Below are 12,801 nucleotides of genomic sequence, written 5' to 3' on the forward strand. Positions count from 1 at the left end.
AAAGAAAACCATTCCGGCTGATTATGTTGGTAAGAAGAACATGGGTAATATTTATTTTATTTCACTTAGGAGTTGATATAGTAGTTCTTAAAGACTCTCTTAAAGGTCTTTCCAAAATAAGTGGGGATGTTTTTGATTGTCATAATGATCCTGCTATAAATGCAGACTTATGTCACCCAAAATGCCAAGGTACCCTCTGAGAAACAGAAGGTAATAGAAGGTGAGGAGTGGGAAGAAAGTGTAAATGGATAGAAATGACAACAGAGGAAAGGGTGGGAAAGGGTGGGAAGTCCCTAAGAATCACCACATTGGATCAATCCTGGGCCCAGGGCCCAGCATCTAGATCTAATTGGGATAATCGGGATTTCCAGAAAGTGAACTTCTAGGTAGGAGGCTGAGATCACCTTTGATGGTGGGGATGATATCCTCACAGGTCAGAGATGACTTTGAGTGTTCTGGCCTGCTCTCAATGAGAGAGTAACTACCCTGGTACAGACTGTAGACCTACAGTTTTAGCAATTTCCTTCCAACTAAGGGTGGAATCCTGAGGTTGTTTCCTTCTTTACCTTTTAATTCCTGGGAATGCTTCTTTTACCCATCCTGCATTGCTCTGGGAACAATCTGAGCACAAGACCTATGTGTCTTCCTTTGACTTTGGATCTCCAAAGAAGGGGCAATGTCTCTTCGATTAAACTGGGAGTTTCCTGAAAGTGCAGCCAAGTCTCCTTTTCTTGTCACTCCTTTCAGTCACCAAGAAAAAACTATGCCTGCTAATTAACATTACCTGAGAGGAAAATGATACCACGTGGCTAATCTTTACAGGAGCCATGGTAGGTCCAGCAGTTCTCCCAAGTACAAGGCAAAAATACTTTCTCCTAAGATTTCTTCCGTCACCACTTTGGCACTGCCTATGTTTTGGTCCTGTCTGCTTCCAGAAGAGAAAGAATCCTCACGTTACTCCTGAAGAAAAAAACATAAGAAAAACAAACTAGCCATGGCTGGTTCTCTGGTAATTTCTGCAGCAGTGAGTAAGACTGTTTTTGGTGCCCATGATGGGCAATGGGCAGGGAACAGATCTGGCTCGGAGGGGAGATTCCAACAAACATGAAACAACTGGAATGCATTCACAGGGCAACAGAGTGGCAAGTACAAAATATGTTACTATGAGTATAGTGGGTTAATATGTAGGTCAACTCCCAAAGGCATGAGTTGTGCCTTTAATCATTCACCTATATTATGCCACTAGAACCTAGTACATAGCAGAGATGTGACAAATGTTCAATTACATCTTAATTTTTTCTTCCCTTTAAAATCAACCTTCTTTTAAAAAGTAAAAAATAAAACAAAATTAATCTTAACTTTGTTTTTCATTGTTACTCCCCTATTAGGAATCTTCAAGGGCTTGTTGATGTATGCAAATCCCTTTTTACATGGTAGGTACTTAATAAATATTAATGCAGCTTTGCCCCTCAAGGTATCTATAATGTAGAGCTCTACATTTTCTGCTTCATCTGCTCCTACTCCTTTCATCAGAGGATGTATTTTACCTCTCATTGTTTTATTTAATATTGAAAGCTCATTATGGACATCTGCACTTTGTCTTTTGCCAAACTTCTTTATGGAACATTTTAAATATATGCAAAAACATACATATTAGTATAATGGACTTTTACTCATCCATCACCTGGCTTCAACAATTCCTTGGGTAGAGGTGTTTTAAAGTTGCCTGAATGCCTTTAAGTGTGATCTCTCCCCAAATATTTATACCCTGCCTTTTTACCCTTGTTTGCTACCCATCTGGCCCCTAAGAATGAGTCCATGATTCCTAATACATTTCTGGCCATAATGTTTGGTCTTCTTGCCTCCTTCCCTACTCCCTCAATCTCCAATTTCTTCCCCTCATCTCCAAGACTTTCTTCATTCCATTGTCTTTGCTTGAAATGTTCTTTCTCTTTTGCACTCGTCAAATCAAATGCATCTCTGATGCTCAAATATCATCTCCATCTCAACCAGCTCAATTGATATTTCCATCCTCTTGATTCTGTGTTACAATTATCTAGGTATATGTCTTTTTTTAAAGATTTTACTTATTCATGAGAGACACACAGAGAGAGGCAGAGAAATAGGCAGAGAGAGAAGCAGGTTCCATGTAGGAAGCCTGATGTGGGACTCGATCCTTGGACTCCAGATCACTTCCTGGGCCAAAGGCAGGCATTTAACCGCTGAGCCAACCAGGCATCCCATTTTTTTTTTTTAAAGATTTATTTATTTATGAGAGAGAGAGAGAGAGAGAGAGAGAGAAAGAGAGAGAGAACAAGAGACCACAAGTAGGGGGAGTGGCAGAGGGAGAGGGAGAAGTAGGCTCTCTGCTGAGCAGGGAGCCCAATGTAGGGCCCAATCTCAGGACCCTGAGATTATGATCTGAGCCAAAGGCAGAAGTTTAATTGACTGAGCCACCCAGGTGCCCTATCTGAATATATGTCTTATGTCCCTTGACCAACTGTAAGCTCTTAGAGGACAAGCTTCATGTCTAATTCATTTCTGTATCTTCAATATAAGAGGGAGAAACATATAGTTCCAGATTAGCAAATGTCTTCTGAATGAATGACCATAAAAATTGAGCTCCAAAGGGCCAGCAGTCATGGAGTGCTCATAGTGGGGTACATTGCTATGCCAGTGGAAACAGTGAAGGTCATCCAAAAGTCAAGCACTCTTCATAGGTCACATTCAATACGGTGCCACGGCTTCAAAGTGGGAAGAATGCAGAATGAGTTTCTAGGCCTTCAGATTAATTAGAGTTGATTATTCCCACTATAGGCACTCATTGAACTTCAACATTTTTTCTTACTCTCGGCACAAAAAAGATGTATTGGATATATAAAAATAATAAATAAGATATGGTCTCTATTTTGGAGAAACTCCCAGCATATGTTTGTGATTTTTTTTTCTAAGATTTCATTTATTTATTCATGAGAAACACAGAGAGGAGAGAGAGGCAGAGACACAGGCAGAGGGAGAAGCAGGCTCCATGCAGGGAGCCCAACGTGGGACTTGATCCCAGGTCTCCAGGATCAGGCCCTGGGCTGAAGGCGGCACTAAACCACTGAGCCACCTGGGATGCCCGTTGTTTATTTTTTTTTCTTCTACATTTGTGATTTGATGTGAAAACTCCATCTCTCATCACTAACACAGAGGACTGACTTGGCCAGCCCCCAAACTACACTCTAGGCTTGGGGACCCTGAAGCTGTCAATCTTGGATATTTTATTTAGTTAATATTTTAGTAGGTACCAGGCAGTGCATTGGTATAGAATACACAATGAGGAGTAAGATATATACAATCTTTTTCATGAAGATCACAGTCTATCAAACTGCTTGCAGTTCTCCAAGATAAGTGCTTTCCAACCTCCTCATGCTTGTACATGCTGTAGTTCTTATTTTTTGGCAATGGCCTGTTTACCTCACTATGTAGAGAGCACTTTTAGGATGCAGATTTTTGTCATGTTCATCACCTCTCACACCTCAGGGAGATGCTGAAACACAGTAGGTACAAAAAGCCATTGAAAAAAGTAGTTTATTGGGATCCCTGGGTGGCGCAGCGGTTTGGCGCCTGCCTTTGGCCCAGGGCGCGATCCTAGAGACCCGGGATCGAATCCCACATCGGGCTCCCTGGTGCATGGAGCCTGCTTCTCCCTCTGCCTGTGTCTCTGCCTCTCTCTCTCTCTCTCTGTGACTATCATAAATAAATAAAAAAATTAAAAAAAAAAATCTAAGAAAAAAGTAGTTTATTAAGTCAATATACTTCCAATCAGAATTTCAGCAGAAGATTCTGACAAACTCATCAACAAATAAACGGCCACAAATTCTAAAAAGACAGACAAACAGATCCCAGAAACAGATGCATATAAATGGGACTTTACCTGTTGATTGTAAGATAGAACAGAGTCATGAGGCTGTCAAAAAAAAGATGAGGTAGGGCAGCCCGTGTGGCTCAGTGGTTTACTGCCGCCTTCAGCCCAGGGCCTGATCCTGGAGACCTAGGATCGAGTCCCACGACGGGCTCCCTGCATGGAGCCTGCTTCTCCCTCTGCCTGTGTCTCTGCCTCTCTCTCTCTCTCTGTGTCTCTCATGAATAAATAAATAAAATATTAAGAAAGAAGATGAGGTAATAAATGGTGTTCAAAAACTTGGTCCAGGGACGCCTGGGTGGCTCAGCAGTTATTTATTTATTTATTTATTTATTTATTTATTTATTTATCTATCTATCTATTTATTTATTTAATTTATTTAATTTATGATAGTCACACACACAGAGAGAGAGAGAGGCAGAGACACAGGCAGAGGGAGAAGCAGGCTCCATGCACCGGGAGCCCGATGTGGGATTCAATCCCGGGTCTCCAGGATCGCCCCTGGGCCAAAGGCAGGTGCCAAACCGCTGCGCCACCCACGGATCCCGGCTCAGCAGTTTAGTGTCTACCTTCAGCTCAGGGCGTGATCTGGGGGTCCCGGGATCGAGTCCCACATCGGGCTCCCTGCATTGGCGCCTGCTTCTCCCTCTGCCTGTGTCTCTCCCTCTCTCTCTCTCTCTCTCATGAATAAATAAATAAAAATCTTTAAACAACAACAACAAAAAAAACCCCAAAACTTGGTCTACTTGTGAAGAAAAATACAAGTAGATCCCTACCTCATAACATATTTGAAAAATTATCCTCAAATGAATCAAAGATGGAAACATGAAAAATACTTTAAGGTAACAAAAACAAGATTAAAGTAGAAATGACTGGAAGAAGATATCCACAACTCATAAAAACTTGGACAGTATTCAGAATGTATATTTTCAAATATTACAAATCAGTAAGAAAGGACAAAAGTCCAATAGAAAACTGGAAAGAAGATAGAAATACAAGTCACATAAGATCTGAATGACCAAGAATCCGTATTTAAAAGAATCCTTATACTCCCTGGTAATAAAGAAACTGCAACTCCTTCTTCCTCTAAGACCATGTGTACAGACATATAAAATATTTCTAATAGCAAAAAACCATAAAATTCTAATGCCCATTAGTTGAAGAATGGATAAATGGGAATACGGGAACTACTATATATATTATATAATGGAATATTATCTGTTAAAAGACATGAATTAGATGTAAATATTACATAAACATGGACAGTCTTCAAAAAATACAGCGAAAGGGTAAGTTACAGAGTGATATAGAAAACAGCTCTTATAAAAAAAAAAAGAAAACAGCACTTATGTTCATCAAAAAACAAAATGAATACACTTACACTGTGAATACACAGAATTTTTCCCCATAGACTGGAAACATATCCAGCTAATTGTGACAATAGTTGTGTCTCGGAAAGATGAAAGGGTACTGGGTCTGAGAATTGAAGACACAGAGAAGTTCAACCTTATATAATATCTGTATTATTTTATCTTTTTAAAAAATGAGGACGCAAAAAAAAATGAGGACGCAAATTGATCATGATGTCAATAGTCAATTTGGGGTGATTGGGTATAAGGTGATTACAATATTCTCTGCATTGTTTCACATAATAACAATTCCCATTTTAAGTAAATAAGATGCTTGTAGATGGTGTAAATATTACCCTGTAACTTCTGGTTGGTCCTAAAACAAAGTTGACAGGCACCCTAGTGGGAGTCCACTGCTCATCCCTGGCACTATTCTCCCCCATAGATCCAGCTGGGATGCTCAGGGGTTAAGTGTGCAGGGGCCACAGGTTGTAAGTTGTAAGAAGTAAGGCTAACAAGGGGTTGGAAATGAGTTAGCAAGTTTAAGTTGGGGCGCAGCACAGAGAATACAGATGGGAGCTGGGGATGCAGGACGCGTAGTCGGAAAGAGTATCGAGATGTGTGAAGTGATCCTAAGGCGTGAGAGGCCAAGAAGCAGTTTGGGGCAGTGGAGGTCGCGCGAGGCTCTTCTAAGCCGCGCAGCACCCCCCCCCCCCCCAAAAAAAAAACCTTGGAACACGCTGTTTTGTGTATTCCTGCTCCGCCACCCATTCTCGGCAACTTCCCTCCGCATCAACAGCCTCCCAAAGCCCCTCACCCGGGACAACGGACCTCGAAGAGCCACCGCAGCCTCAGACCGTGGACCACGAACCCATTCTCCCGCCAATTCGGCCCTCTGACCTCCGCCGTCTGACCTGGATCACGCCTCTGACGCCTCTCCAGGTCCGGGAAATTGCTCTGTGGCCTCAAGAAGCCGCTGTTTCTGAAAAATGACTCCCATCGAGGCAAGAAGACATTCGCTAACAGCAAGAAAAATACATTTCGTGTGTATCTATGTATGCTTTACGTCTATTTTTAAATGTATATTTTTAGGCATATATTATGCAAATTTTCACTCGCTACAAGTCTTTCAGAGCTCGGAACTTAAACTTCCGGGTCAGATTCAATGCATTCTGGGAAATGTAGTCCTTGGCCTCCACGCTTCACTTCTTGGAGCTCAGAGTGAGGGAGCGTCGCGAAAGTTGACGATTTAGAGACCCTTCTCTTTGGCTGTCTAAAAGGGAGAATTGGTGAAATATTTGCACTGAGAATAATACAAACCCAATTTCTCATTTTCCAAGAACCCTCCTTCACGGAAGCTTGGAAGTGCACGGAAACCTTCCCTCCCTGACCTTTACGGAGTAGCAGGTAGACGGTCTCTTAGTCCCTCTCGGAGCTCCGCCTGTCTTGATGCCCCGCCCCCCTGCTGGAGCTCGAGCCGCCGATTGGCTAGGAGCACTTGAGCGGCGGAAGCAGCTGGCTAGCGGGGGGACGAAGGGAGGGGGAGAGTTGTGAAGATGGCGGCAGTGGTGGAGGTGGAGGTTGGAGGAGGTGCTGCCGGGGAACGGGAGCTAGATGAGGTAAGAAGAGTTCAGAGTCAAGGAGGGAAGAGGCTCAGCCTGAAATTGAAGGGAGGGGAGGAGAGTAAGGTCCTGGGGGAGGCGGGACCCTGAAAGGGAAGGAGCCAACTGGGGGGCGGGTGCGAGGAGAGTGAAATCAGAGGTACCCTGGGCTCGGGGACTCAGAGGCGGTCACGGGGGTAGGAGACTTGCAGTAACCTCAAGGGTGGAGGTGGAGGACAGGGAGAGAAGCCAGGGAGGGTGGGGGGGTTAAGATTTGAGATTATTAGCTGGGGGTCCTAGGGTGTGACTGAAGGGCTCAGAGGGAGCTTGAGTTGGAGGGGCGTGGACTTCTGTAAGGGAAGGCCGGGCTTTCGCCGTGGGAGAGTCGAGTCTGGATTTGGGGTGGGGGTTGGGGACGCGGACCGCGGGAGAGTGCTAGTCTACTAGTGATATAGCGTTATTTTTATGTAAGAACTATTTTATCTATCCTTACACTCTAGGACTTTGTACATAATGTGCAGTAAAGTTTTGGGCACTGAATGGATGAATGAATGATTATATACCGGAATTCATTCACTCAGTTGACAAACATTACATGCTGTCTTTGTGCTGAGTCCTGGACTAAGTGCTAGGGATATAGGGGCCCTCCCATGGAACAGCCCATAGCCTAGCGGTGGGAGACCCACAAGGCAGACAAGTCATTGCATCAGCGGTATAATGGTGGCACTGAAAAGAGGGGACCAATTCATTTGGGGCTAGAGAAGGCTTCCCAGAGGAACTGAATCTTATGGGATAAATGATTCTCTATTTCTGGCGCCTTCTGGACGTATTAGTTCTTTGAAGGTGAGCTCCTTGAGGATGTATGTCCCCTTTTCCTGTTTAATAGGCGTTGAACAACTGATGTATTAAATTGCCAGTGGCCCTTGAATCACTGGGAGGGAAAGGGACCCTGAGTTTGAAAGGAATGAAGGGATGGCGCTGAGAAGTAAAGAGAAGGTGACAAAGGAAAGGGAGATGATTCTGAGGCCAAAGGTATATTCAGAACAAGGGGTGCTTGTGACTTTGCACAGGACAGTAGATGGACAGCACAGAGGGATGGGAGGAAAGGGATTGATTGCCAGGAGTGGAATCGAGGGGATCGCTGAGAGATCAGAATATTACAGGTCTTGGTTTTGGGGATGGGAGCCTGGGGAAGACTGGGGGTGAGGCTCAAAGAAAGGGAGTAGAAGTGGACTGGAGAAGTCAAGACTGTTGCTTCGTGGTGGGATGACTTAGTGGATTCGGTTTACCTGAGTGGGATGATTAAGGTGGCAGGATGAGACTGAGTAAGTGACAGGTGGTTAGAGCAGGGGGAGGTTTTTAAAGAAGCACTTTAGACCCATACCTGCTAACCACTCGAGGTATTTGATATCGCTCAGTTGGTGACAACGGGTGGTGGCTGTGGACATGACCTCTAAGGCCCCTTCCAGCTTTAAGTTTCTGTGATTACAGTTGGCTGTGGTTCAGTGAGGTGTGTTTGAAAGTGCCCTGGAAAAAGTAAATATGGTATTAAAGTTATTACGTATGGTTTGTTAGTCATGAGCTTTCCTTTGAGGGCGGCTTATTTCAGTTATGTATATCAGGGACTATTGGGATAGAGAGCAAAAGTACTGGGAGAGGAGAAAAGAAAAAGTCTTCAAGTGATCTAAGACACTTTTGATTTTTGCTTCTTAGCTTTTCTTATGTTTTAAGAACTTAAGAGCTTCTAGTTGTGTAATATACTTACTATGAGTATGTTATAGACTTATTAGAGTGTCATGCCTAGAAATCAGCTTTATATGTCACCACCAGCATCCGTCCCAGAAACTTCTATTAACTTGTTTTACTTACTGAGAAAGAATATAATCTGTCTGGAAATTCTATATGGACTAGTTCTATCTTTTGTGTGTCTGAGAAAATAACTCTGACAAGCAGGAACAGCCAGTTATCCCTTCAAGTTCCCTTCCCCCAAACAAACGAACAAACAAAAAACCAGGGGTCTGGTCTGGCGGACCTTAGTTTATGTGAGTTTCTATTAAAGTCTACCCAGCTGTTTCTTAGCAGCCTTAATTAGTGAAGAAGGTGAAATTCATCCTTATAATTTGTAATTATGGAGGTCTACTGTGTGTTATGCACTGGCAATTCAAAAGTAAGACAGGATCTTTACCCTAAGTTACAATGTGGGGAAGAGACACGCAAATAGCTCTATAGTGCTAGATAATTGTTATAATGGAACTGTGTAAAAAATTCAGTGGGGGCAAGCACTTAAGTCTGCTAGGGGGAGTCAGTGAAATCTTTCTGACAGAGGTGGGTTTTGAGCTGAAAAAATAAAGATTGGGTTTACAAAGAAGTGATTTGCATGTGGTGATAGAGTTGTCTTCCGGTAGCCCTTTTCTGTTTGATGGGGAGACTACCTTAAGGCACCGGATAAGGGTAGCGGGTAGCCTAACTAAGAGGCAGTTGGTACTTTTTGCCACTTCTTTGGAAAGATGGCACATGCTGTGGTTTTGTCTTCAGGATATTGTACTTGTGTTTTCCAATATCAGATGCCGTTAGCATGATAAGTGGTCTGGAATAGCAGCCATCAGTTCATTCATTCCTTTCCTCTTTTGTCTTTTCATTATTTGCTTCTCTAGTAATTGAGGTGACAAAGGCTTTGCTAAAATGCCTCTCTTGTTTTGGAGAGGTGTTTGGAAAAGAGGGTTTAGGAAAGGTTACAGTTTATTGAGTCCTTACCATAAACCAGCCCCTGTTTAAAATCATCTACTTGCATTATCTCATTCATTACTAATAGCAGCAGCCCTGTGAGTTAGATGGTATTAACTGCATTTTATACCTGAGAAGACTGAGGTTGCATAACTTTTCTAGGATTCTACTGTTTGTGAGTGGGGAGGTTCACATTCTAACCCAGGTCTGCCTGTGCTATCCTGAGCTTAGCCTGTGCTGTACTGAGCACCTTCGTTCCATTTCTCTATTATTTGTGCTGTGGGTAGGTAATTTTTTAAAAATTTATTATTCATGAGAGACACAGAGAGGCAGAGACATAGGCAGAAGGGGAAAGCAGGCTCCCTACAGGGAGTCCGATGCAGGACTTGATCCCAGGACCTGGGGATCATGACCTGAGCCAAAGGCAAACGCTCAACCACTGAGCCACCCAGGCGTCCCCTCTGGGTAGGTAATTTAAAACTGTATAGTCTTATGATCTCATGTGAAAATTGATACAGTACATTTCATAAGTGACTATGATTCAAAAGAGCATTTTGAGTCTCACATTTGTGACAGTGATTTTGTTAATATTCCCTAATTATAATCAGGGAAGTTGAGGTTCAGAGTATTTGAGAATGCTGAGGATCTTGCAACTACTAAGTGGTTTAAACCCATATATTTTTCCAGATTCCAAAGTATTTGTTTCCCCTCAGTTTAAAGGCCTAAACTGCAGACTCATCTTACCAAAGTAAACTACCCCTTTCTTTATATACAGAAGTTTCTCTTTAAAAAAAAAAAAAAAAAAGATTTTATTTACTTATTCATGAAAGACAGAGAGAGAGAGAGAGAGGCAGAGACATAAGCAGAGGGAGAAGCAGGCTTCCTGCAGGAAGCCTGATGTGGGACTTGATCCCACGACTCTGGGATCACACCCTGAGCCAAAGGCAGATGCTCAACCGCTGAGCCACCCAGGCGTCCCAATATATACAGAAGTTTCATCTCCAAAACATGAAGTAGCATTTCATTCCTGAGAGATATAAAGTAGGGATTGACAAAAGGAATGTTGTTTTTTCTATACAGGTCCTTTAATTTACTGATAACTTGATTCTGCTAACCCTCCTGAATGGGAGGAGTGATTAGTTTAGGGGTAGTTAGGGAGATGAGAGATGGGTCTAGCCAGCCTAGGCTAGGTATTAAACAGGATGTAATAACTGGTTAAACTCAGTTCTTGGTCTCAACTTGCCAAACCACATGGCCCTGGAGGACGTTAGTAGGATAAAGCATTGTTATGAGATAGGTGGCCCAGAAGCAGACCCACTCCTGGAGCCAGTTAGCTCCTCCTGGAAGGTGTAGCTGGCCAACCTCAGAGAGGAATTGGAGACCTCATTTTGGCACGGAGAGCTGGCTTGGGATCTAAGGTAGAAAAAGCATGTCAACATCCAATCAGGGCCAGCTAGCCTGCCTGCCTGGCCAGTGCCTGTGAATTCTGGATGTGTCTACTCCCAGTGCTTGTTCATCTGCCAGAATGATGTTATATCATGCAGATCAGTGAGTAGTTTCAGCTCAAGTTCAAAGCAAGAATACCAGTCTACAACTAACTTGAGGTATTGTTGCCTCAAGTATGTAATTTACCTCATCTGGGCCCTATTTTATTCTTGTTAAAAGAGGAGATTGGACTAGATTGGTGGCTTTTAAACCTTTATTTAGCCATACCTATTTTCTTTTTTAAGATTTTATTTATTTATTCATGATAGTCACACAGAGAGAGAGAGAGAGAGAGAGAGGCAGAGACACAGGCAGAGGGAGAAGCAGGCTCCATGCAGGGAGCCCGACGTGGGATTCGATCCCGAGTCTCCAGGATCGCGCCCTGGGCCACAGGCAGGCGCCAAACCGCTGCACCACCCAGGGATCCCAGCCATACCTATTTTCAAGAAGAATCTTGATTTGAAGCCTTGGGGTCCTTGAAGAGACTCAGAACCCCTTGTATATCTTAGGACACACTTTGATAATCAAGGTGCTATCTGTGACTGCCCCTGATTGGATGACCCTACCGTTTGTTCCTTCAGCTGCCTTCCCCCATACTCCTAGCCCAGGCCTACCAAGGATTATTTTGTCTGTCTTCCCCACCAAACTCTTAGATGAGAGAGGAAAGCCCAAGTCTATCTTGCTCATTGTTGTAGTTCTTTCCCTCAGCATGCTGCCTGCCATACAACAGGCACCCACTAAGTGTTGTATAATTATTATTTTTAAGTAATAGTAATAATAGCTACCAGTTAGTATTTGTAATATGCCAGCTCCTCTGCTCAGTAGTACATGGTTTTTTATTGAATGTTTACAACATCTCTATGAGAATTGAACTGTTGGACTGAATCATGGTGGTTTGTTTTTTTTTGAGATTCAATGTTTTTTAATTTAATTTTTATTTTTTTTAAAGATTTTTTTTTTTAATTTTCTATTTATTTATGATAGTCACAGAGAGAGAGAGAGAGAGAGGCAGAGACACAGGCAGAGGGAGAAGCAGGCTCCATGCACCGGGAGCCCGATGTGGGACTCGATCCCGGGTCTCCGGGATCGCGCCCTGGGCCAAAGGCAGGCGCCAAACCGCTGCGCCACCCAGGGATCCCTTTTTTTTAAAGATTTTATTTATTTATTCATGACAGACACAGAGAGAGACAGAGAGACAGAGACCCAGGCAGAGGGAGAAGCAGGCTCCATGCAGGGAGCCTGATGTGGGACTCTGTGGGACTCGATCTGGGTCTCCAGGATCAGGCCCCGGGCTAAAGGCGGTGCTAAACTGCTGAGCCACTTGGGCTGCCCAAGATTCAATTTATTTTTATTTATGTATTTATTTATTTTTAAAGATTTATTTATTTATGATATATATATATATATACGTGTGTGTATATATATACATATATATATATGTATATATATATATAGAAAGAGAGAGAGAGAGAGGCAGAGACAGAGGAGGGGGGAGAAGCAGGCTCCATGTGGGGAACCTGATGCGGAACTCGATCCTGGGACTCCAGGATTGCGCCCTGGGCCAAAGGCAGGCGCCAAACCGCTGAGCCACCCAGGGATCCCCAAGATTCAATTTATTTGAGAGTAAACATAAGTAGGGAGGGAGAGGGGCAGATGGAGAGGGAAAGACAGACTCCCTGCTGAGTAGGGAGCCCTATGCAGGCTCTATCCCAGGATCCGGGAGATCGTGACCTGA

General features: G+C 43.4%; 2 protein-coding genes across 10 annotated transcripts in view; one reads left to right on the plus strand and one right to left on the minus strand.

Moving 5' to 3' along the window:
* The window catches only part of XNDC1N (XRCC1 N-terminal domain containing 1, N-terminal like), a 39,153-nt gene extending 32,495 nt beyond the window's left edge, over positions 1-6,658 (minus strand). Inside the window, exons 1-3 of one of the 9 annotated variants that reach the window (XM_077866808.1) lie at positions 6,171-6,433; positions 5,289-5,383; positions 785-960 (exon numbers count right to left, since the gene is read on the minus strand). In XM_077866808.1, coding sequence (XP_077722934.1) covers positions 785-829 — 45 coding nt within the window. In that variant the 5' untranslated portion in view covers positions 830-960; positions 5,289-5,383; positions 6,171-6,433. Of the gene's footprint in view, positions 1-784; positions 961-3,919; positions 4,139-5,288; positions 5,384-6,073 lie in introns of those variants that run through there. The other 8 variants (XM_077866806.1, XM_077866807.1, XM_077866814.1 and 5 more) reach the window with 8 other exon arrangements.
* Positions 6,659-6,758: 100 nt separating this feature from the next.
* RNF121 (ring finger protein 121) overlaps positions 6,759-12,801 on the plus strand; it is an 84,348-nt gene continuing 78,305 nt past the window's right edge. The window contains exon 1 of the mRNA XM_077866831.1: positions 6,759-6,875. Within this exon, the coding sequence (XP_077722957.1) occupies positions 6,813-6,875 (63 nt within the window). The 5' untranslated portion in view covers positions 6,759-6,812. The remainder of the gene's footprint in view (positions 6,876-12,801) is intronic.

The sequence above is a fragment of the Canis aureus genome, chromosome 23 (assembly GCF_053574225.1).
Source record: "Canis aureus isolate CA01 chromosome 23, VMU_Caureus_v.1.0, whole genome shotgun sequence".
NCBI lineage: Eukaryota > Metazoa > Chordata > Mammalia > Carnivora > Canidae > Canis > Canis aureus.